This window comes from Leptinotarsa decemlineata, unplaced genomic scaffold (genome assembly GCF_025532065.1).
Source record: "Leptinotarsa decemlineata unplaced genomic scaffold, Ldec_3_MD MMD2_tig00026299_RagTag_RagTag, whole genome shotgun sequence".
Classification (NCBI taxonomy): domain Eukaryota; kingdom Metazoa; phylum Arthropoda; class Insecta; order Coleoptera; family Chrysomelidae; genus Leptinotarsa; species Leptinotarsa decemlineata.
Window position 1 is genome coordinate 10156690 of NW_027412676.1, and position 26880 is coordinate 10183569.

Consider the following 26880-nt stretch of genomic DNA (forward strand, 5'->3'; position numbering starts at 1 on the left):
CTCAACTCTACAAATTCAAATGGTTACAAAGATATCCTAGCGATATTGTTTCATTCTGAATACAACAAAAAACTAATGAATAACGTGAATATTAATGAAAATATAATTTAATAAGAAATCAAGCGAACACATTTTAAGTTGAAGCCAGAGCATGTCGTCATCGTATGTAATCACCTCTATTTGAAGTTTTTAGTGAATTGAAAAACCATTTACTCTAGAAAAGTCTAACATTATCGTTTATTCGAGAGTCTGGCCAACCCACGCTACCTAACCAGAATGGGGCCGGTTTTCACCATAATTGATAGCAGGATTTAACCTGTGGGATTCGGTACTGGAAACATTATTGAAACACGAAAAACACTGTTTGTAGAACCTCTTGAAACGGGGTTTTTCAAACCTGAATCAAAACTAGACCAATTATAGGTAAGCAGCGACTTTGAACACTCAATAAATAAATGACTTCATATTTTGAACCGATTTGGATATTTTCTTTTCATATGGGACAAATACAATGTACGTTTTCATTTTTGTAATTATTTATAGCTATTTTAAAAATATTTTTTTGAGTTTTGCTGGATCAATGTTCAATAAATAATAAAAATAAAAAATGAGTGACTGTAATCATGAGTTTATGCTAAGAACATATTTATCGTTAAAAATATTTTCAAGGTAATGAAGTCTGTCTTTTCCTGGTCGTTCGAAAAATGTATTACAAATAGTATTTGTGTATTTGAATAATTTCGACCCCCAGTTGTTATTATTATTGGAAAAGACTGTGCCCCGTTCACAAAACTTGCCATGTTTTTCATCATCGATGATTGATTTTATTTTTGAAGTAATAGCGACATGAACTCAATAAAGTTAAAAAAAATCTCAAAATGTTAGCAAAATGGTAATAATATTACGTCGGAACCTAGATTTTACTGGTGATTTTGCTACCCTCAATTGAGTCTATGGCGATTTCTTCTTTAAATTGATATGGTAGATTTTATTATTTTCTCGGGTTTTCTAGAAAATTTGATATTCATAAATAAATGGGTGGAGAATTTTTGATAAAAATCAACTCGGCTTTGGATGAGCCAGTATATTCTCTTTTTTATTAGCTTAAAGAATCTATATTATGAAAATTAACAGTTATGTTAGTGCATGCTCCGTTTTAAAGATTCTGAAAAATAAAAATCACTTAAATAAACCTCCCTGAGATGCGAACATGACTCTATTTCAACGATACTTTTTGCTATTTCAAATTTTTTTTTTGTCTTGAGCAAACGTACTAAAGAACATATTTGTGCCAAATTATATACCTATAAATGTGATTTTGTCGAAATTGCTTCAAATGTTCTACAAACCGTGGAGATTTGGTGAGTATATCTAAAAGGGGTTGAAAAAGTATTAAAAAAAGGATTTTTTGTTAAATCCATGTTTTCTATGTTTCAACAATGTCCCCATTGTTTAAAATGGAGACTATTTCAACGAGGTATTTGTAATGACTTAATCTAACGAACCACATATGTTGAATTCTGCTTTCGATTCATTATGCTTTTTGAATAGCACGATTGTGTTACTCTACCAGACCATATAAAGGGGCCAGGGGAAAACGTTTATGTCCAATATTTGTCGGATTTGAAATTTAGATCGCATATTCGTTTCCGGGGAAGAAACGTTCAGATCACCTAAATAATGGTGATTGGAGTTTTCATGTCCAGGGGACATGTCGTCATCGGACCTAAACGTTTTAACATTTAGGTCCTGTAGCGGCCACAGCTACCTAGAATGTGATCGTAACATGAGTTTGATCAATCAAAAATGCACTGAAACGCCCGATGATTGGCGTGAAGTGCTAATAAGTAGCAGAGTAGAGCTGTCACCTTTTATAATCGTAAACTGTGAAGAAGATGTACAGTTTCAAAACATGGATACAGTATATATCCGAAATGTACAGAGAAACATGCCCCCATGCAAACGACAAATATTAGACTGGTCAAAATTGTCAAAGACGAACCGTAGTTCATATTGCAGAAGAACTCATATTTCCCTGCGTTCATTAAGTCTTCGATTTAGAGATCTGCAACACTTAAAGAAGTTTTCACGAAGAGCGGATTCAAGAAATATCTACTCCAACATAGATGATAAGGATGGGAATAAGGATGAGTATATGGATGACCCGCCAATAGACACTGATGAACCAAACTACTAGGGAAGATATGTTGTTGCCAGGAAATTCACTTTGAATAAACATTATTTTGTAAAAATTTCAATTTTCCTCATAATAGTCTAGGTTTTTAAGCATGGTTGTTATTTTTAACAAATTTTACAACCCAAATTTTACTAGCTTGTTGAAAGTAAACTTTTTTTTCTGTTTTAAAAAATGCATATGAATGGACATAAACATTTTCCCCCTGGACCCGTCACACATTAATTTTAGGAATACTCGTATTATGCATAAGCTACCACCATCTGAAGTGAATCTAGAAAAAGCCAATAACATCGAATTTGTTTTATGACCTTGCAATTCAATATATAAATTAGTTTTGAAAAACTTTTATCTGTTGTATTCAGAACTACAGTTAGGTTTTCTAGTCCTATAGGGAGACAGGTAAGAGGAGGTTGAAAAACTACATAATCGAATAATAGCTTCCAAAATGAATTTTTTTATTATCATTAATGACAATTCTACAGAACGTGTTCGTTACTTTTGGAACTGTCAGTACCGTGTTATGTGATTGAATAAATAACAATTTTGTGAAATATTTAATTATAACAAAATGCGATATTATAATGTATTGAATATCAGTTCTTGGGTGTGGTGGTAATTATTTTTATTTCATTCTATCCAGTAAATCGATCTACTGTTTACTCAATTGCGACTGGTGAATTGAACATTGCGGTTCTTGATACCGTAATGTATTGACTAGCAATATTTTTTATTTCTGAAAGCAATGACGTTTTAGTTTCGACTTTTGACCAGTTCTTACACAAAAGTGTTCTTACTGAAAATTTCACTATCTGTACAAAATGTTCAAGCTCTGAACACTATTTTTGCCGTATTGACGGTAAAAATAGATTATAATAATAACCATTATATGTCATAATTCAAATTCATAGCTATAGAGAAAATCATATACGGCTATACACCACTCTTCAACCAACCCTATTGAATGATCAACGTCATGTAATTTTAAATAGACCTCAAATTACGTGTTTTTTCATATTAGCTCAACTAAACTTAGCAAATCTATAGTAAATCTACAATCTTTTTACAGAGTTTAGGCTTTTACTAGCAAAATATTTTTTTCTAAACAATAAACTGGTTTAGTCATCGAATAATTTTTTTTCAAGAAGGGTAAGTTGGGTAACAGATAGCAATTGCCATCTCCAATCCCAAGTTCCATGTAAAAATCTTCAATGATTCGAGAATTACCTAGTGAAAAAATACTTTTCCAAGAGCCCTTATCCGAAAATAATTAAAGAAAGAAGTTTCTCTCTTCTCAAAATACGAGAGTCAACACCAAGTAATTCAAAATACCATATATAGAAAAGTTGTCTGATAAACTTGGAATTTTACTTAGTAACGAACATATTAAAGTGACCTATTCTAATGAAAATAAAGTTCGAAAGTATTTTTTCTCAGAAAAAAAAACTAAAACACCGCAAGACAATCCAACAGTGAACAAATTGATCTGTGAAATCTGTCCCAAATGCTTTGTTGGTCAAAAACGCCACAGCCCATGTTGGACATGAAAGAGAATATGGACGCATTGTTGACTATTCTAAATGTTCAATCATATTTATCCAAGAGACTTCTGAGTGAAATTTTACATATCGTCGAACACGAAAGTGTTAACACTGGAAGGTATGTGGATGGTCTTAAAACGGTTCATTTCAAGGTAAGCAGTAAAATACCTGAATAATTCCCTTTTTTTTATTCTCAATTTTTTGTCATTGATAAAGACAGATACCATCTTATCAGTATCATGGATAAAGCCATTCGTTTGTTTCATGTATTTATGTAGTGTTGTTGTTTCGAAAAATTTTATTATTTCAGTTGCTAATATATCTGATGTTTTTAAAAATAGTTATATTTTTAACACGAAGAGATTTTATTTATTATTAAAGAATTAATGACTTCTCATAACTTTAAAATGATAACAGTTATAAGTTTTGTGTGTAGTATGTTTATAAAAATTCATTTTTACAGATTCCTGAAGAATAATTTAATCAAGTTCGAAACGTTGACAGGAAAACCATTGTTTTTTAAGAAAATTTGATTATGTTACCAAACTAACCCTCCTTGAAAAAAAAATTATTCTACCAACTATACTGAATGAAACATTGAAAAAATATGGAATAGACTTCTAATTATCATTTTCGTATAATTTTTATTCTATCGGAGCTTAATAAATTTTTAGGTTTTTTTTACTCGTAAAATATGTCTTCACAAACACCAGTAAATGAAAAATATCAGCAAACTATAGAATAAGTTCTTGATTACAATATATTTTGCTTGATTAAAATTGATAGTCTTATTTCAAACTAACCAATAAAATTTGTAATTTAATTTATTCATGAAATTTCATAAAGACAGAATGAAATAAAATATCATACGATAATATCCGTTCGGTTACAGTACTCGTTAATATGTTGGACTTAGCTCCTACATTGCCTCTTCCGTAAAACAACCCGTACTGTAATAAGTAACCTACAGGACTCATAACGTAAAATACTATTATGTACAGTTTTGAACTGTGTATGTTTTTCGACTGAATTGTAAACAGGTATATAACTATAGCATAAAAATAATTTTTGCCATTGTCATGAACAATCTTTCATTGAAATGAACCAAATAATATTCCTATAGAAACTATATAAGTTCCTGAACTCAATAAGATTATTTCCTAATGTATTAAATGGTGAGATTTTCATCTTAAGACGCATCCACATTATGTCGCGATTTGCCGTTGGCAATGTCGATTTGGTGACGCCAGCGACTTGCCAACGTCTGCATATCTTTGACATTCATTTAGTTCAGTCTAACAACGTTCACTGACTTGTATCTACTAATTTACTTTCTCTCCGTTCTTATTGGTTTCCTTTGAAGCTACCGAGAACACTTGAGCGATTTTCATTGGCACAAGGCTGGCTTTTTGGTTCACGTCTTCATCGATTCGACTTTGCCAACTGGTCTTACCACTTGGCAAAAGGCGGCATAGTGTGGACGTTGCTTTAGGTTTCAATGGTGAACTTTCGTTGATACCACTTTAAATTTTAATATTTATTTAAGAGAATATGGACAAAAAGAAATGGACTTTGATATATCGTGCCTTGAAGTTTTTTCAAAAATTGATATTATCCAAAATCACCAGTTTAATTCTATATTATAGATGTTGTAAGCGTGGGTAACTTCATGTTCCTGACTAGTTAAATAATAATATAATTTCTATATGTAGTGCTGAAAAAAACATTTGATCGTTTTTGCAGGCTAACAATGATTCAATATTGATCTGACCAACAGAAAATATTTGTAGACATAAAATGCAAACAATTTTTTAGTATTTCGTTACCAGCATTCATTCGAACTTCTATTGTTTTCATTCTGAATGGAACGATGTGTAAACTAAAAAAGGTCCACCACGATGCTTTCATTAGAAAGGTACAAAGTAAAAGAATCAATAAAACCAGGGTGGCTTTCAGTAGTATAATTTCGAAGTATGAAAAAGTGGTTTTGAAATAATACATTTTTGGAAGTCTTCGTCGCATCGAATAATAATTTTTCTAGCATAGTATAACTTCAAGTGGATTATATTATATTTTCTTCTGAATATGTATGGTATATTGGAAGGTATGGATGATTATGATATATGGTTGACTCAATTTCTCAAATTTGATTGCTCATTTTATATTATAACTAGTCATAGGCGATATTGTTTTTATATGATTTTTTGTGCCTAATACAATAAATACATCATTTCAAAGTCTCCTGTGTTTAATTTATTTCAATTATACACACACATGCATATTAATTTTGAAATATTCTCCCAGTTGTATATTTCAGTTGGAAAAAGATAAAATTAACCCAATAGCTCTTTTAGATTATCTATCTAGTAAAATTTCTGTTCTTCCATCGCTGCATGTTCTCCAGTAGACATAATTGTAGTGTTTCAAAATTGTGTTTGTCAATGATTACATTTTCTATTGTATCAATTCACCTTTTTTTTACAATTGGTTCATTTGATAAATTATTCGTTTGTAATGAAATGGTTTCGTTAATTGTTGGTTAGTTGAATTGATATTATAAACGATTTAATTATATTTGTATGTTCAGATACAAAAGAGATACACTTAGTAAAATTAAATTATTGATTTTTTTCCGACACCCAATCAAATGAGTAAAAATAAAATGTGTTAGAACTAAAACACCATCTTTCTTCCTCTACCTTGATCATATGAAAAGGAAACAATGGAATGGAATGACAATAATTTCAAAATTGATTTTCTGGTTTATATTCACAAGAAATGAAAACAAATTTTATAAATTGCAACTTCTGGTATGAATATACCAATTAACAAAAGAAAGTGTTTGAAAAAATCGATGGTTAGTTAGTGTCATAACAAAAAAGAAATCAATGTCAGTCACTGTTTATATTTTGTTCATTTTATAATGATGAATTGATGAAAACACTTTTTTTCAATATATTCCAAATGGCAAAGAAAACTTTTTATTACATTTTTTTAAATATGCTGCATTATCATGAAATAACACAGAGTATCCTGCTAAAAATCATTTATTTGTTCACTGAGAAACTTCTTATTCCACCAGAGCAATGATTTTATTTTTATGACAATCCAACCTAAGTGGTTATTCAAAGTTTTGTGTCAGTTGGTATTTAATGTTTATTTCTTACATTATTTCTTGTAAATATTTTCTTATGCTATTCATTGGAGAGATATCCAAGTGAAATCTGACTTCCATTGTCTTTAATATAATAAATAAAATGGATACAAAACAAGTACTGTACCTAAACACCAGAACTGAAACACTCTTCTCGACACGCGTTTCGCCAACCAAGTCGGCGTCTTTAAAAGATGAAGTACATTGGTTGTGAGTATGAGAATGGGTTTGATTTTTTGGGTTTATATTTTTATATATACATGGTGCTTCAACATAAATTTTATTGAGTCTAATTATTACTGATAGCATTTATGCATACACGGATCCAGGAGGAAGGCAGCGGAACTGTTCTCAAACGAAGGCTAGGGCTAGTAAAAAATACGACAAGAGCATGCATAAAACTCAAGAATTTTCAAATTTGAAATAAAGATTTGTATGGTAACGTTCAATTAAGAAGTTATTCACCAAATTATTATTTCTGAAAATAAGGAATCCGCACTGCTTGCCCACTAGAATTGCATGCTAGATCCATTCTTGTGTGTATATTTTCGTTGTTTCTTAGTTACAATAAAATCATTTTTCCCTATTCCTAACACACTAAACAGAAAAAAAGCAGTAATTCCAGATTTGAAAAACTATATCCTATTTCTTCTCTACTCCTATCACCCCCGCAATGGGTATGATATACAGAGTTGGCCAAATTGGACACTTTGAAAGGAAAAATTGCTGTAACTTTTTTCCTGTGAAAAATTTCTTGTTTCTTTGGAAACATTTCCGAAACACTTTTTGATGTAGAATTCTATGGTGTGAAAAACTATTTTTTCCAAATGAGATATCACTAGTTATCGATGGAAAACTTTCTTTAAATGAGACCCCCTATATATTCTTGCATCTCTCAATATAGCTTAAAATTCCCCTCCAAAAATATAGCAGACTTGATATTTTGTGGAAGTTATCTTTGAAATAGGTACAGAGCTTTTAGGTATTTCATGTAGACTTTGAAACGCACACTTTAATCAAGTAGGCTTTGGACAACGCGGTGATAAAACATAAACAATTGTTTAGTAGTAGCTATCAAATGTTGAGAAATCTTTTCACAGCAGTAATTAAAACGCATAGTTTCAGTAAAACTGATAACGATTTTCACTATATTTGCTACTAGTAAATAAAACATCAACAATAACAATGATAAAGAACAAACAACGAAATATATTTCTAGAGAGATGGTGTTCGAAATGTCTACCAGTTTCTCCTACACACAGATGACACTTTTTCTGAACGTTTTATGCCGAATTAATTAGTTCGAGTGAGAAAAGCTAAACTTTGCATCACTGCCGCTTCCGATTCATATAAGAATTGTAGTGGTTGAAAATGCCGGCACTGCTCACCTAAACTTCGCATCTCGAAATACAATTTAACAAAAAATCACGCACTTGGTTACAACTTTCCAGAAACCACTGGCAGAAAGCTATGAGGCGTTTTAAAATCTCCTGGTCTGAGTTGATGAACTCTTTAGGTCCTGTATGGCTTGAATTTGTGTTTTTCAAAATCTTCCTAACGTTAGTTCTGGGTAAAGTTCCTTACGAGACCATGGTCCGATCAACATGAAAACTCATAAAGTGACTTGTGGCGCCCTCTATTGTCATGTGTCATGTGCGAAACTCAAAAGGGGCTCATACGGTTATTTAATTTCCGTTTCCTCTTGTTTTATTGTTATTCTTTGTGAAAGAAGTGCTTGTGAACATAAATTGCTTCAATTATTACCATGTCATCCTCTGAAAGTGATAATGATCCAGAATGGAAGCCAGCGGAAGTGACAAGAGACGTTTCTCGTGTATCAGTTCTTGCTGAGCGGGTAAATTGGCACAAGATTGAACTTACTGCCATGACACGAGAAAATGCCATTCCTTGGGCAACCTACATGGTTCATATACATGCAGGAACCATCGCATTTTTATGAATTTTTCCATTAATAGAAAATATTGTGGACAGTTCAAATACCCACGAAAGAAAAGAACTTCCTCACTTACTGGTTAGGTTAGGTTAGGTTTCGTTAGGTTAGGTTAGGTTACTTGGGCAACCTACTACATGGTTCATATATATGCAGAAACCATCACGTTTTTATGAATTTTTTCAATAATAGAAAATATTGTGGACACTTCAGATGCAAACGAAAGAAAAGAACTTCCTCACTTACTGGTTAGGTAAGGTTAGGTTTCGTTAGGTTAGGTAGGTTACGTTAGGTTGAGTTAGGTTGGGTTTTCTAATTTCGAAAAAAAAAGTGACCTTTTCGAATCTCCCGGACTTTTTTTCCACTCATCATCCTCTATTATGTCTACAGTAATGATTGGATCTTGTTTCGACTATGGTTTCATAAGGAACTCGTACCTTAGCTCTTGGTAGGCCTGTTGATATTTTCAAATTTCGCGTTGACGTTTTGGGCTCCTTAAAAGACTATTTTTTACAACTCCTTATCCCTATTTGATTCATATGAATTTGTACTTTTCTTTTCAAATTGAGCACTTTCAATTATGTTGTGTCGCAATCTTGGGAAAATGTCTCTAAAATGTTGTCTTTTCTCAGAATACCTCACCTGATACAAATTGCTTGCTGCTTCTGCCTTTTTCCCTGTTTGTATTAAACAGACTATCATCATATCCCATTTTTCAAAAAACCTAAAAATAACCCAAAAAACCTAAAAGCTCTGTATTTCACAGATGACTCTAGCAACACATCAAGTGTGCTATATTTTTGGAAAGGTAATTTTAAGCTATAATGAAATATGCAGCAATATACTGGGTGTCTCATTAAAAAAATAGTTTTCCATAGATAACAATTGCTATCTCCTTTGAAAAATTAAGATTTTCACACCAGTGAATTCTACGTAAAAAAGTGCTTCAGAAATGTTTTCAGAGGAACAAGAAATTTTTGACAGGAAAAGAATTTGCGAAAATGCACATTTTCGAAAAACATGTTGTAACTCAGGAAGGATGATAGATATCGATATGCCGTGTTCACCATTGAGTTTGTCATAAAATTTGACCCCCAGACACAACCATCAATTTTCATCTATCTAGTTTAAAAACGGTAGTTTCCCTTTAGAAGTGTCCAATTTGGCGCACTCTGTACGAGTAGGCAGGTCCAAACTGAAAGGGTATATTCGACCCTCCACTGTAACCCGGGTGGTTTTATTGTGGCTCATACCTAGTCAAACTCTACCAAATAAATCCAGCTTCTCAACGAAGACCTATTGGCTGTGTGATTTTTCAATAGTCAGATGGCATGAGTAAAATTCTACCAAGCACTAAAACTTGATTCAGTCTGAGGCGGGACTGATGCAGATATGTACTCTGCTGTTTCATTATCTTTCTAACGGAGCTAGCAAACATCCTTCCGACAAGTCAGAAAATAGTGTTCTGTGGTTAGGTGTATATGTTGGTGTTTCGGAATGGGCTAGCAATGGTAGATTTGCCAGTAGTCTGAATCTCTTCTGGAAGGTATTTGGTGTATCCCAAATCGATGCCAATGGCAGTTTCTGACCCAATTAAACCACTTGCAAGGCAGAGCAGCTGAAATGTCTAATTAACAAATTAACGAAGGGTTCTGCGTTTTTGAATTCCATATAAAACTATTTTTTTGGAAAAGAAAGTTTTTGGCTTTTTACTACTCCATCTCGATACAAAAAAATGAGGGAATCATCTAAAGAAGTAGAGAAAAGTATCTTCTGAATAATTCAGTGTTCATATAGAAGTATTTGTTTCGAAAGAATTTTTTCTTTCGTGTAATTCAATGTTTGTATGAAAGTAGCTGTTTCAGGAGGACTTTCTTACAGTTTGTGTCTGAAAGTTTGCATGATCTACACATCCATGTATAGAGTTACTTATTTTCAAATTGATTACTTCCTTCCTTTCTTTGGAAGATTCCCTCATTTTTTTGTATCGAGATGAAGTAGTAGAAAGCGAAAAACTTTCTTTTCTAAAAATGAATCACTCCTAAAAATATAACCCCTTCAATTCATATAAAACTACCTATGAAGGTTAACTATTTTTGGTCAATATCTTTCGAAGCCGTAGAAAATTACATCAAATAATCCATAAAGAATCATTTCAATGCTAACGAATAAATTTCAATATAACTGGATTTGCGAAGAGAAAATTGATACAATAAAAAATGTCTTGAATTTTCCTAACAATTGAATTAGTACACACATGTCATGCGATTTATGTGATTAATTTTTTGTTTGTCCGTTAATTTCTAGGTTTTATTGAAATGTGCATGATGATTCTGTGTTAATTATTTCCATTTTGTGCCAGTGTAACAGGTATGAACAATTTAGTGATAATATATTGATAAATTTTGGAATTAACAAATCTGTGTCAGAAAAAAATTCTGCAGACTGTGTACTGAAACAAATCAATTCACTGTCATTTTGATTGATGAAAATGAGCTTTTCAGTACCCACTCTGTTGAAATTTCTCAATTTTGAAGTAATAGGAGATATATAAACTCCCATTATAGTCTCGAAGAGTTAGGCCAGGTACCTTAAAAATACAATTCCGAATAATTGCTCAGCTCCTTTATTATACTCAGATTTTTGAATGCTCACTGCTTATTGCATTCTACTACTAAAGGAATGAAAAAAATTGTCAAAATACTGGATTTGTAGTGAAGTTCAGTTTAAAATGAAATTATATCTAAATCTCGTTGAAAAATCAGTATCATTGAAGTTGTTTCCTACAGAACACTATTTTATTAAAAAAACTATAAAGAAAAGTACTATTACTTTTTTATTTGAATTGACGTTTAGTTTAGGTTTCTATTAACAATTATATGAATATATATTTCGCTTGAATTATTTATAAATATTTTGAAAATATTAATTGGAAAATGGATCATTATTTCACAATAATTCAAATAGTTGAAGTGAAAATATTTACTTGCCGGAACTTCAGAAAATTTTTGAGGTACAAGGAACAACTCGATTAACTCGATTCTAAACTGATGACCAAATAATCAGAACCGTTCGACCGTTTCAGCTGCAAGAAAACCTCGCCAGAAGAAAAGCAACGGTATTGTTAGGAAAGTGGTTAAACTAGTGAAGATCGTGATTGTAGGGATCATTATAGTAGTGAAGGTGTTTTTGCTTCTGAAGACCTTGTACGCCATTATTCACTTCAAATACATGCTCATTACCTTCGGATACCTAGTACTGAGCTATATAAAACTGTGGTTGGAGACTAAGCGCCATGCAAAGGATTCTGAGGTTATACACTTCAAATACGGCACACATGACGATCATCTGGATCATCAAGATTTCCTTCAAGATGACTGGGTACGCGAGGACTGGAGAAGAAAAGATGATATCGCGAGGGATGGGGCCCAGGGATTGGCTTATCTCAATCAACATTTGCTTCATAGAAGATGAAAGAAGTTTTATCACAGAAGAGAATGAGTTTCCAAATATTTTTTTGGTCTTTTATATGTTGGGCAATGAATGCTATTTCATTATTATTATCAGAAATATCATAAGTATTTTGGAATTAGCTCCTATATGTTTTATGTATTGAATAACGTTGAACTGAGTAAATTCCATTTGATATTTTTCGCCACGTGATGTGGCCATGAATGAAGATGAAAATATTGCAGAATTAGTATGGTTCATAAGTTACAATAATTTTGAGGAAAAAGTAAATCACTGACTAGAGGGTGGTTCCAGTAGTACCCGGACCATTACAGAAAACACAATTTTGGAAAAAAATTCATTTATTTTTCAACATAATCTCGTTGCAACTCTACATACTATTCCCAGAGACGTTCGATGAGTTCGATACCGTTTTTAAAATGAGAACTGTCTTGCTCCTCAAAATAGCCAATAACTACCGAAATCACTCTCCGATGTTTTCAAGTTTAGGAACAAAAAATAATCCGTGGGGGCTGAATATGTCGAATAGGGTGCATGAGTTAGCGATTGAAACTATAATTCTTTAATTTTGGTCATTGCGATACTGGATTTGTGAGCTGGTGCATTTTCTTGATGAAACAACATTTTTTTTTAGCCAAATGCGGCCGTTTCTGCTTGATTTCTTCACTCAAACAAGGCAATAAGTTTGCATTATACTCGCCATTGATAGTTTTACTTTTTTTTAGATAGTCAATGAAAATTATTCCACGTGCATCCCAAAAAACCGATGACCATGAACTTGCCTGCAGATGAAACAGTCTTCGCCTTCTTTGGAGCCGGTTCTCCCCATTGAGTCCACTGTTTTGCTCTTTTGTCCCGGGTGTAAAGTGATGGACCCAAATTTCATCCATGGCTATGAAATGAAGCAAGAATTCTGCTTTATTGTTGTAGAACTTCGCTAAACACTCAATAAAAACAATTTTACGACAATTTTTTTGCTTAATTGTGAGCAAACGCGGCACCCATCTTGCTCATGTAAAAATTTTTAGATAATATACGATGTACCGCACTTTTTGAAATGCCTACTGAGTCTGTTAGCTCGCGCACTTTCTGTCGACGATCATTCAGTACCGCTTTGTGTATTTTCTTTACCGTTCCTGGAGTCATCACCTCATTTGGTCGACCACTGCGATGCTTGTCTCAACAGCTCGTACGACCTTGTTTAAACTGTGCTACTCAATATTTTACTGTTGTGAATAAAAAAGCAGGCTCACCAATTCATTCAGTTCAGCTTTTATATTGGTTGGGCTGAGGCCTATCAAATAAAAGTATTGTACCACGTAACGTTGACCAATTTCCTATTTTTTCACGAATTCACAGAAAACGTTCGCTATTGATGGCTGCCAATCAAATACTAAACAACGCAGCGTCTTCAAACTTGAAACATATGCTTAATAGATTGTGTACTATGATGCAGTGATATTTTTCAAACAACTACTGCCATCTATTGGTCAGGCCGGGTACTTCTGGGACCACCTTGGTATTAGGGTAAAATATAGTGAAGCAGTGCAACTCGCCTTTTATATTTCAAAAGAAAATAGGCAAAGAGTCAAATTAACTTTGTGCAATTTTTGTATAATTTGATATAATTTATCATTATCAAGATTCACGGCTTAAAAACTACTCAATTATTGAGTGCTTGTATTACGTCCAGGTTAGTTTCACTAAGGTAGACACAAGGAATTTACCACAGGTGGACTATTTCATGGTTATGGAATATTTCAATTAAATTATTTGCAACAATAAGATATAAAAGTGAAGCGAAATATTTGAGTGTATAGATATGTTCAAGTAATAGATAAAGTTTTTTTCACCCTACTCATTATTATGTATAACTTAATTAGTATCAATTTGGGGTAAATCATTCTCACAAAAAAAAATTATTTGATGAACTCCTTTATTCACATTGCTATTTACTAATTTTTTATCTATAGTAACAGTTACAGTATTTTCAATACCAATTGGAACAGCACAGAGAAAGAATTCCCGCCTCGACATAGGCGTCGCCATATTATTTTTCAGTGGTAGTTCTTACAATCATAGCAATTGATCACCCCATGAAAAAGTTATCTCAACTGAATTTTTCCACCATGGGTAATTATGCAAAACCTCGAAATTTAAGGTAGTAGATTTCCGAGTCGAAAACTCTAAAATACAATGAAAACACAAATAATCATACAGAATTCTCGTCAAACATATATTTACAAAATAATAGAGGCCAACAAAATTGCTAGAAAAAACAAAATTCTTCTTCGCTATATTCGGATGAGGTGGAATCATCGGGTTGGATAACATCGGATTAATGAAACTTTGCACATAATATTTGTTTTCTTCTTTTATAACGTGGGCCACACAGTTCTTCCACACATTAGTATCACCTACTTCATTCACCACTCGCCTTATATTGTCAAGCACTACAGCATTCAAAGTCGGTGACTGATTACATTTCCGCAAGCTTTCTTTCATTGTGGCCCAAACCATTTCAATTGGATTGAACACATAATAGTATGGAGGCAAACGTAAGAGAATATGACCACGTGTTTCACACATCGAATCAATAATATACTCTTTTTAAAATTACATTGTTTTATGGTCGCCAGTAATATCTTTTTCGTTGGAATCTTTTCGGGTATTTCCATGTCATGATTTCGCATGAAATTAACAGAATCTGCTTTTTTGTGTTATTGTTTGGTATTGTAGTCAATAACCGAGAATGATACGAAGCGTTATCCATAACAATAACCGAGTTTGGAGGAATATTTGGGAGAAGCTGCTCACTGAACCAGGTTTCGAATAAAGCCACAGTCATATCTTCTATTCGTGGTAATCAGCAGACGAATCTTTTATATTTTTGGCCGACAGAAGCAAAGCGTTAGGTTCGAAACCACTTTCATTCCCGGCATGCAAAATTATAACACGTTTTTTCCTTGAAGAAGGTGTGTTCAAAGCACAATACTTGGTTTCGTCTACCCAGCCATATTTGACAACATCATGGGTGTCAAACCAAGTTTGGTCGAGGTAGATTATATGTCTGCTGGATTCTCGGTAGCTTTTCATTCACCTTAAATATTCTTGTCGGAGTTGAACATTGCGTGTCGATTCCATTATGACCATTTCATATTTGAAACCACAAGAAAATAAGACACCTCGCAGAGTTTCTAAAGATTTGTAATTGTAATCGGGACAGTCGAGTAATTTATACCAAATCATTTCCAAGGTTGTTACTTCATTTTTTTGGTATATACCATAACATGTTCGCCGAATCACATCTTTTGTAGCACCATCAATGTTTGCGAATTTTTTATTCCTTTGTTTTCATTTCATTGCATGTTCAATGACATACCCTATTTTAACGACTCGAAGAACTGTCCAACGAGATAGTTTCGTTAACTCGCATATTCTATTCACAATAGCATTCTGTGAAGTGTGACAGTTCTCCTTCTTCAAGCATGAATATTTAAAATTAGTCGCTGAACTTGAACATGTGAGTCCTTATTTTCAAATTTCGGATCCCTGTCGATTGACACAGATTCCTCACACGTAATGTTATCATTTGTTTTAAAAGGTCTCCAGAAAGCCATATTGATGATAGTACCCAAAAACACTAAGATTTTTTCAAAAATCGGTATAAACAATGAGATTGGAACCTTTGGTGTGAAAGTTGAAAACTTTTTCTAGAGATCAATTACCCTAACATCAAACTGATATTTTTGCGTTTCGCTAAGACGGTTAGCATCTTCAGGAGAAGCAAATTGATACTGAATATAAAGACAAGGGTTAGCTGTTTATATACCTAAAGTTTTTTGGTCCGATGTGGACTTTGTTTGTTAAATGATGATTATCCTAATTAATTTATCGGTAATTAACTAGTGGAACCACTACCTGCAAATTAATTTGTCCACTTTTCAATCTATTGTTGACAAATTAATTTGCAGTTTTCACTCTTTATCTTCCCCCTTAAATTAATAGTTGAATGTGGTCAAGCTTGACGTCACATCAATCGAGTCTCGGCGACAAGGGAGTGCTGGCGACGCGATGATGATGACATAAAAACCGCAAAATTTTGTGGGATACTTGGGAGATGATTTACTTTCATAATATATAATTTTCAATAAAAATCTAAATTAGCCTGAATGAGCCCATTATTTAAATACTTCATCTCATGATTTATGTTAATATTATGGTGTCGTCTTCGTTGAATATAAATTCGCCAAAGGGATGGATTTCGATGGAAATCAATTTTTCCATCGGAATATTTTCATATCAAAATATATTTGCTGAATACTGGGTTTTTCCACTATATTATGAAACATATCCTTCTGTACCTACTTATTTGTTATTCTTACACTGAATTTGTGTAAAAGTTTGCATTTTGTGAACCATCGCATTGCTAAATAACGTATTTATTAAATATAGTTAATGACGCTGTGATCAACATTGAACTATTTTCTATTTGAACATTCTATTTTACGAATATATTTATCCCAATAAGTTTTTATTTATTGTTTTTTGTTTGAAGTTATGGTATATCTCTGTTGAAAATAAATCTTTGAAACACATTCGACTTTTAATGAAAATTATCATCTTTATTGATTTTTTTATACACACAATTTTCACACTAATGGATTTCAATATATGAAAATACTTGTCATTTTAAGAAATACAAAGTTCATTTGTCAAACATGGAGTTTTCCATAATATTCATTTGTGTTATTATTTGCTTCCCCCACACAGTTATGCAAGTTGGCCATTTTAAATCGTTATATTATTCAAATCATCTAAAAGAACAATCCGTTCAGTCCAGTCTCAACTCCCTACACTGTAGGTTAATGGACTGACACCTATCAAAAAACAACTACTCCCCTGGCTAATACCACGAAGGGCGTTGGATTATATTCGACAGGTGTCAGTGCAGGATTCTTCACAGAAGTTATTCCTGCATATGCTATCGGCGATACAACTGCCGTAATAGATTTTCAATTATTGGAACACACTTGCAGACCGGTTTCGGGCTGTTTGGTCGATCGTCAGTGCAAGGTAGTGTATATCATCAACATAAAGTCGATGATTTCCGATAATTGAAAATCAAATTCCTTCAGAGTATCATTCTTCGAACTAAGCTGAAGCATAGAACAAACAACAGGTTTGTCGTCGCCTCATCTGCCTGTGAACGAGGTAACCAACTACATATTCGAAATGCGGCAGAAATCCGGCAGTATATGCAGAAATAACTTCAGTGAAGAATAACTTCAGTGAAGAATTCTGCACTGAGACCTGTCCCTTCGTGGGATTAGCCAGGGGAGTAGTTGTTTTCTGATAGGTGTCAGTCCATTAACCTACTGTATAGGGAGTTGAGACTGTAAGACTGGCCTGAACGAATTGTTCTTTTAGATGATTAGCAGCAAACGTTTTGAAATGAACGACACTGTTAGTTTTTTCTGCACTGGTAGTTTTTTTCAATCTAGTTGTCGCAGAACAAAAAGTAGGTAGTTGGCCACTGTCACTTCTTCACGAATTATTATTCAGTCATCCTTGTTCACTGTGTTCCAACATGGTTTATTCTACTGAAGAAAGAATAGAAATTGTTGCAACCTATTATCGAAATAATAAATGTGCTAAAGCTGCTGCAAGAATTTATAATACGAATCATCCAGACCACAACGTGAGCCATCAAATACGTTGAACTGAAGACCTGCGACATGTCTTCAGTTCAACGTAATGCCGATTTCTGACTCCGGACATCTTCAATAATATAAGGAACGCTTTCGAAAGTGGACTGTATTATTATATGGAACTAAATGGAGGTCACTTTGAACACTATCCGTTGATTGTGTTGCCATTGATTTTACTTTTGTTGATTTCCTCAATAAAGCTAGCGACAGCAAATTTACTGTTTTTTCTTAAATAAAACGTTCAACATTTAATTTCTCAATAACGAATGAACCAATTTCAAAAAGACTTACAGAAGTAATAAAGGGACAAAATATCTTTCAAATGATGTATCACTCGACCCGTCATGCCTTTGAAAAAAATAGGGGAGGTAGTTGCTGACCATAGTTGGGGTGTAGTTTCGGGTATGATTTCCATATCAGAATCAATCCCCCTAGAAATAAAAATTGTCGAGTTTATGAAATTTTTGATTACACGTCCGTTTCTGACTTACAGGGGGGTCAAGTTTTCGTTGAAACGCCCTGTATTATTGACTAGGATCACTGTATTTTCAGTTTTACTAAACCACAGATCTTGAAGTATCTGCACAGTAGTCTAGCTAACTATTAATAAACAGCTGAATAAAAAAGTAACTCTGCTAACCAAGGAGGCGCAGTATGGCCACATATTTAAATTATTTTTTTCTTGGAAATTACGACTCTGACTCTCGAAATTCCGACTTCAATCTTCAAATTTGAAGGTTAAAGTCGTAATCTTGGGTGGAGAGTCGAAATTTTGGGATTAACGTTGTGATTTCAAGTTTGAAGTCAAAATTTCCAGAGGAAGGTGAAAATTTCTAAATCAAAGGTGAAATTTCTAGTTTTAAAGTCGTGACTTCCAAGAAACAAAAAATAAAAAATATGTGCCCTTCTGCGCTTCCGTAGATAAAACAGATCCGACACAAAATTGCACAATAAGTAGTAAGTATTTTAGTTTACACTAGTAGTTTGAATTCTAGGCACCACTTTGGCACCCCAACATATGGTTTATTCTATCTAATTGATCTGTTTTAAACAATTCTAGGTAAAACCGTCAAGTTAAAAAACAGAGTGATGAATATGATGAAATTGTACGCCTTGGCAAAGATCATCAAGGCCAAAATAGATTTGGGTCTGAAATTGTACATGGCAGCTATACAGACAAAGATTTTCTTGGTTCTTCTGTCCATCCTAGCACTTAGCAAGATCAAACTGATACTGGATCTGAAGAATCGACCTGAGCCTTCCAAGAAGATTTACTATGAACACTCTCAACATGATCACCACTACGATGGAGATATTTGGGGCCATGATGGAGATGAAGGTGGATTTTGGGGTCGATGAAATTAATCCTTCAGAGATGGTTTTTCGAGTAATTTCGTTACCAGTGAATAGACTTGTTATATTCTTGAGACTGTTATGAATGATGAGTGAAAGTAATTAATTATGTGATACTGATGAATTTTAGTGACTTATTCCAATATAAAAATTAACATACACAATTGGGAAAGTTTCCGTGTGAATTTTCAGTATTTTTTCAAATAAGTGAAATACTGGAACTGAAAATTTTACTGACAAAACCTTCTAAGATTCTAGTCAATGAATTTTATTGTTCAATTATTTCATTGCAGATCAGTATATGACAAAAATATGTAGACATGAAATACCAAATGTTTCAAGAAGATAACCTTAAAATAGATACAGGAAAGGAGTAATAATCAATTACTATCGAGTTATTTCTCATAATGATATAGGAATAAATTGATGGATATAGCCGTTACTACGTGGTAGAAGATTATCATGAAAAATGAGAATTGAAACTTACTATGTTTTTATTCTAGTTGTATTTGTAACGTTACAAATGTTCGTTTGAAAATTTCCTTGTAGGACGAAACTGCAGTAACGTTAGTTACAAATACAAGTGGTATAAAAACTTATGATGTTTTGATTCTAATTTTTCATAATATTATAGAACGATTTATTTTGATTCTATGAAATAACTGTAATTAAAGATATATATATATATATATATATATATATATATATATATATATATATATATATATATATATATATACAATCTGAGAGGAAAGATTCAAAAAACTGAATTAAATACTTTTTTCGTGAGATTCTCTTTAATACAGAATAAAGATAGATGTTGCGAAGAAGAAATGAGTAAATATTGTTAGATGGCACCTTCTCATTTAAAATTCCAGATAAAAATATGTACTACTAAATATGTAAATGAATTAAAATATTATATATTATGAAAACTTCCAGAAAATTTCTTCAATATAATAGAAAATTTCATTTCATATCATCTAGGTTTTGTTGTTCAAATTATTGATAAAAAAAATCAACGGGGCTTCTTAACTGGTTTGAATGTTTATATGTAAACAAGGAGTAAAAAATGGAGAATCTGACTGAAATCTTCATTTTTCACAAAATTTCGAAAAGCCATATCTTGACTGAGAAATCGTCTTCATATTTAACATTCTCGTGCTTGCAATGCCATCAAAATAATAGAGAGACACTGTACTTCTAGGTATAATTCCAGAAAATGTATGAAACGAGTTTGAAAAGTCGAAATTTGATGACAATTTAATTATAATTAGATTAAAATGAAATGTCATTTCTCATTTTGTGATTTCTTTAGAAATATTGTGATGCATATGTGAAGCAACATTGTCAACCTTGGAAGTATCTAGAAAAAAATGTTTTTTCACCATACACGCTTTAATGATACTATTTATAGGAATTCTATTACTGTCTCCACTTCCTATTAAAGTAGAATATGTTGGACAAAGGATAAAAAAACTTTTTTCTGATTTCTACTGATATTTTAATTTGCTTAAAGGTGGTTGACAATGTTTCGTGGTGCATTTCACCACAATCATCTCATGTTAATAGTTCAATTTTTTGATTTTTTGGTTGTTGTTTGTGTTTTATTTCATTCTAATTTCAGTTTTATTTTGCTTAATATAATTGTTATTTTTCATCTAAACTTTTAATTTTCTACAGATTCTTTCATGGAAAGATTTTTATCTGTTACGACCAGTTTTGGTTTGGTTTTGTTTGAAGGTGATTGACAATGTTTCGTGATGAATTTCACTAGTTCGGACTTCCATTGTCTATTATATAAAATGATTTGAAATCCCTGAAACAAGTAAAAAAGAATAATTAAAAAAGAATAGTTGAAAATAACAATTATATTAAGCAACAATAAACCTGAAATGAAATGATAGTGAAATAACCTACAAGTAAAAATATAATAATTGAATAAATAAAAATTAAAGGAATGCAAAAAGAAAATAATAAAAAAATAAAAAAGTGTAGAGATTCCAAGTCACGTTAGTTCACGACGTTTCGATTGTTGGTATCTACAATCGTCTTCGGGTGATGACTGGACTGATTCCTCCGAGAGATGACTATTTTATAGGTCGTTGAAATACTTTCACTTTCTCTACTTTCCATTTTCCGCTTCACTGATTCCGTGAGAGATGACCGATTTGGCGGGAGTTGGTCATTTCTCGTTTGATGATGGGTTTCCATATGTTTCGTATATCTACGCTGGCCTGGCTGAATACGTTGTTGGACAACATGTATGCGGCCTCCTTAAATTTTCTCCTGAACCAATGTTCCTCTCTGTGCAAGATCTCAGCTTGGGACCACTCGATGTTGTGTTGATGGGTCCAAACATGGTCTGCTATTCCTGATTTGCTGGTTTCTCCTCGCTGTGTGTGCTTCTTGTGCTCGGCAATGCGAATATTCAATGGCCTCTTAGTTTCACCAATATAGGATTTTCCGCACTCACAGGGTATCCGGTAAATGCAATTCTTGGAATCGCAGTCCGCGTTTGGGGGCCTGGTTTTCGTGAGGCTGCTACGGATAGTGTTACCGGATCTAAAACAGGTTCTAATTTTGTACTTGGAACCAATTCTTCTTATCCTCTCCGATAATCCTCTGATGTAGGGAAGTGCAAGCACTGGTTGTGACGGCTTCTCTTCCTTGCGAGGCTCCTGCTGTCTTTTGGCCAAAGTCTTTTCTACCATCGCTTTGGAGTATCCATTCCGCTGAAGATCACTTTTGATGATGTCTAGTTCCTTCTCGAGACCTTCCTTTGTATTACAAAGCCCAAAAGCACGGTCTAATACAGTCTTGATGATTCCTCTTTTTGTCGATTGATGGTGGTTGGATTCGTAGTTCAGATACTGTCCCGTATGAGTGGGTTTTCGGTATACAGATGTTTCCCACTTAGTGTCGGTCCTCTTCACCAAAACGTCTAAGAATGGCAATTCATTGTGGATTTCCTTCTCCATTGTGAAAGTGATGGAAGGTCTCACGCTGTTGGTGTGTTTCAGAAAGGCGTCTAGTTCAGTATTCCCATGGTTCCATATTATGAAGGTGTCGTCAACATATCTCAACCAGACTCGAGGTTTCTTGTGGGCTTCTTCAATGGCCAGAGTTTCAAACCACTCCATATATATGTTGGCTATGACTGGTGAAAGTGGCGATCCCATTGGCAGTCCCTCATCTTGTGTAAAGAATTCGTCCTTCAGTTGGAAATAACAGTTTCGTACACAGCATCCTAGTAATTCCATAATTACTTCTATAGGTAGATTCGTTCTCTCTTTCAGGTTCCCGTCTTCGGATAGCTTTCTCTGTATGATTTGGAGTGCTTCTTCGACCGGAACGTTGGTGTACAGGCTTTCCACAGGAAGATCAACTAATTAGTTTCGACGTGGAAAGCCTGTACACCAACGTTCCGGTCGAAGAAGCACTCCAAATCATACAGAGAAAGCTATCCGAAGACGGGAACCTGAAAGAGAGAACGAATCTACCTATAGAAGTAATTATGGAATTACTAGGATGCTGTGTACGAAACTGTTATTTCCAACTGAAGAACGAATTCTTTACACAAGATGAGGGACTGCCAATGGGATCGCCACTTTCACCAGTCATAGCCAACATATATATGGAGTGGTTTGAAACTCTGGCCATTGAAGAAGCCCACAAGAAACCTCGAGTCTGGTTGAGATATGTTGACGACACCTTCATAATATGGAACCATGGGAATACTGAACTAGACGCCTTTCTGAAACACACCAACAGCGTGAGACCTTCCATCACTTTCACAATGGAGAAGGAAATCCACAATGAATTGCCATTCTTAGACGTTTTGGTGAAGAGGACCGACACTAAGTGGGAAACATCTGTATACCGAAAACCCACTCATACGGGACAGTATCTGAACTACGAATCCAACCACCATCAATCGACAAAAAGAGGAATCATCAAGACTGTATTAGACCGTGCTTTTGGGCTTTGTAATACAAAGGAAGGTCTCGAGAAGGAACTAGACATCATCAAAAGTGATCTTCAGCGGAATGGATACTCCAAAGCGATGGTAGAAAAGACTTTGGCCAAAAGACAGCAGGAGCCTCGCAAGGAAGAGAAGCCGTCACAACCAGTGCTTGCACTTCCCTACATCAGAGGATTATCGGAGAGGATAAGAAGAATTGGTTCCAAGTACAAAATTAGAACCTGTTTTAGATCCGGTAACACTATCCGTAGCAGCCTCACGAAAACCAGGCCCCCAAACGCGGACTGCGATTCCAAGAATTGCATTTACCGGATACCCTGTGAGTGCGGAAAATCCTATATTGGTGAAACTAAGAGGCCATTGAATATTCGCATTGCCGAGCACAAGAAGCACACACAGCGAGGAGAAACCAGCAAATCAGGAATAGCAGACCATGTTTGGACCCATCAACACAACATCGAGTGGTCCCAAGCTGAGATCTTGCACAGAGAGGAACATTGGTTCAGGAGAAAATTTAAGGAGGCCGCATACATGTTGTCCAACAACGTATTCAGCCAGGCCAGCGTAGATATACGAAACATATGGAAACCCATCATCAAACGAGAAATGACCAACTCCCGCCAAATCGGTCATCTCTCACGGAATCAGTGAAGCGGAAAATGGAAAGTAGAGAAAGTGAAAGTATTTCAACGACCTATAAAATAGTCATCTCTCGGAGGAATCAGTCCAGTCATCACCCGAAGACGATTGTAGATACCAACAATCGAAACGTCGTGAACTAACGTGACTTGGAATCTCTACACTTTTTTATTTTTTTTTATTATTTTCTTTTTGCATTCCTTTAATTTTTATTTATTCAATTATTATATTTTTACTTGTAGGTTATTTTACTATCATTTCATTTCAGGTTTATTGTTGCTTAATATAATTGTTATTTTCAACTATTCTTTTTTAATTATTCTTTTTTACTTGTTTCAGGGATTTCAAATCATTTTATATAATAGACAATGGAAGTCCGAACTAGTGAAATTTGGTTTGGTTTGTTCTAAGTACTCTTTATTTCATATTCTACATATTTCTACATATTGAATATAGGATAAAAAAAGTTACTTTCGTCTGATTTCTACCGAAATTTTTATTTATTACGACCGGTTTCGGTTCAATTGAAAATAGTTTAACAAAACGAAACCGGTCGTAACAAACGAAAATCTTAGTAGAAATCTCATTTCTACTTGTTTCGGTTCACGAAAAAATTTTACTAGAAATCTGATTTCTACCAAGATTTTCATTTGTTACCATCGGTTTCGGTTTGTTAAACCATTTTCAAGTAAACCAAAACCGGCCGTAACAAATAAAAGTCTTTATAGAAATCTTATTTCTCTTATTTCAATTGAAAATCTCAGTAGAAATCTAATTTCTACTTGTTTCGGTTCACTTGAAACAATTTCAGTAGAAATCTGATTTCTACCAAGATTTACATTTGTTACCACCGGTTTCGGTTTGTTAAACCATTTTCAATTAAACCAAAACCGGCCGTAACAAATAAAAGTCTTTATATAAATTTTATTTGTACTTGTTTTGGTTTACTTGAAAATGATTTAACAAACCGAAATCGGTGGAACAATTGAAAATCTCTGTAGAAATCTAAGTTCTACTTGTTTCGGTTCACTTGAGAAAAATTTTGTAGAAATCTGATTTCTACCAAGATTTTCATTTGTTACCACCGGTTTCGGTTTATTAAACCATTTTCAAGTAAACCAAAACAGGCCGTAACAAATTAAATTCTTTATACAAATCTAATTTCCTACTTGTTTCAGTTTACTTGAAAATGGTTTAGCAAACCGAAATCGGTGGAACAATTGAAAATCTCAGTAGAAATCTGATTTCTACTTGTTTCGGTTAACTCGAAAAAATTTTAGTAGAAATCTGATTTCTACCAAGATTTTCATATGTTACCACCGGTTTCGGTTTATTAAACCGTTTTCAAGTAAACCAAAACCGGCCGTAACAAATAGAAGTCTTTATAGAAATTTCATTTCTATTTGTTTCTGTTTACTTGAAAATGATTTAACAAACCGAAATTGGTGGAACAATTGAAAATCTCAGTAGAAATCTAATTTCTACTTGTTTCGGTTCACTTGAAAAAATCTTGGTAGAAATCTGATTTCTACCAAGATTGTCATCTGTTACGACCGGTTTTGCTTTGTTAAATAATTTTCAAGTAAACCGAAACCAGTGATAACAAATCAAAATCCTAGTAGAAATCAGACAAAAGTTATTTTCTTTGTCCTATATTCAATATGATTTCCTACACAATAGATATGTCCTCAATCGAAGCAGTTTAATATGTTTGACTTGCAAAAAAAACTGACGGGCCATCAGGAATTGGGAAGCGGCGGCGTCCTGCACTTCAAAGGATCAAAAAAAGGTTTGCTTGAATCATAGAATTATGATTATAACTCATCATGCTCTACTAATCAGTAAATCAAAACAGTACTTCGTACTTCGAGGTTGTCTCATGAGCTTTGGAAACTAATCCACCACAGCACAGGCGGAACCATGTGAATCTTCAAGCATGCTACTCTGAGTCATCATTATCAATATCACTTATTACCCAGGATATGAGGTTCACGTTGAGTGAGTGTTCAGGTGCGTATGTGTTTAGCCTTTGGGTGTTGAGTTATGAAATCTGCGGATTCACTTTGACTCAAACGAACCAACTGTCCATTGGAATATCGTAAATATTTATTCTCTCATTGATATTCTTATTGAGAACTGTACATTTCTAAGATCCAGACAATGGACAGATTTGAAAATCAATATAGACTTTTTCATGCAACTACTTCCCCTGCTGATAGTACGACACATATTTCATTACAATTCACAGACATTTTTTGTTAACAGAGCCATTCAAATAATTTCCTCAAATATTTAAGTGAAGTTTCAGATTTCCTTGGATTGAGCCTTAAATCATATGAGCAAAATTGGATCTTCTGAAAATGAATGAAATGGTCATTATGATTCTTTATCTTCATAAATAAATGGTTTGTTATAGGGGCATTAAAATAGAATAGAATCCAAAAACAAGCGTTTTATTTATCTAATTCGTGAATATCAATAACAAAATTTTACAAAAACTATTGGCCACACCTATAATAATAAACAAAACTTCATTCTTTCATACTCAACTAAATATCTCAATTATCTCCAATTATTAGTACATCCAATTCTTATATTTGTAATAACTATAATCATATTGAAATAAAATGGTTAAGGCTTTCGCGGCCGAGTTTTTAGTGTCACTATTTTCCGAGTTTGAAAAATAGAGATACATATTAAAATAGTTATATTAAGGTATTACCACCTTAGTTTTTGTTTGAAAAGTTTCTACACCAAATATTTCAGAAGTCAATAAACTTGGCTAATCCTCTGTTCCTGTAGAAATTAATTTAGGTGAGGCTTTATTAAGTTTGATGTTATATTGCATAGGATTAGAATAAGTTTGCGATTCAAAATTATC

At 33.5% G+C, this 26880-nt stretch overlaps 1 protein-coding gene across 1 annotated transcript in view; it reads left to right on the forward strand.

Annotated features, from left to right (window-relative positions):
• The window catches only part of LOC111502029 (uncharacterized), a 74797-nt gene extending 55338 nt beyond the window's left edge, over positions 1-19459 (forward strand). The window contains exon 3 of the mRNA XM_074180574.1: positions 19083-19459. Coding sequence (XP_074036675.1) covers positions 19083-19381 — 299 coding nt within the window. The 3' untranslated portion in view covers positions 19382-19459. The remainder of the gene's footprint in view (positions 1-19082) is intronic.
• Positions 19460-26880: the final 7421 nt, after the last annotated feature.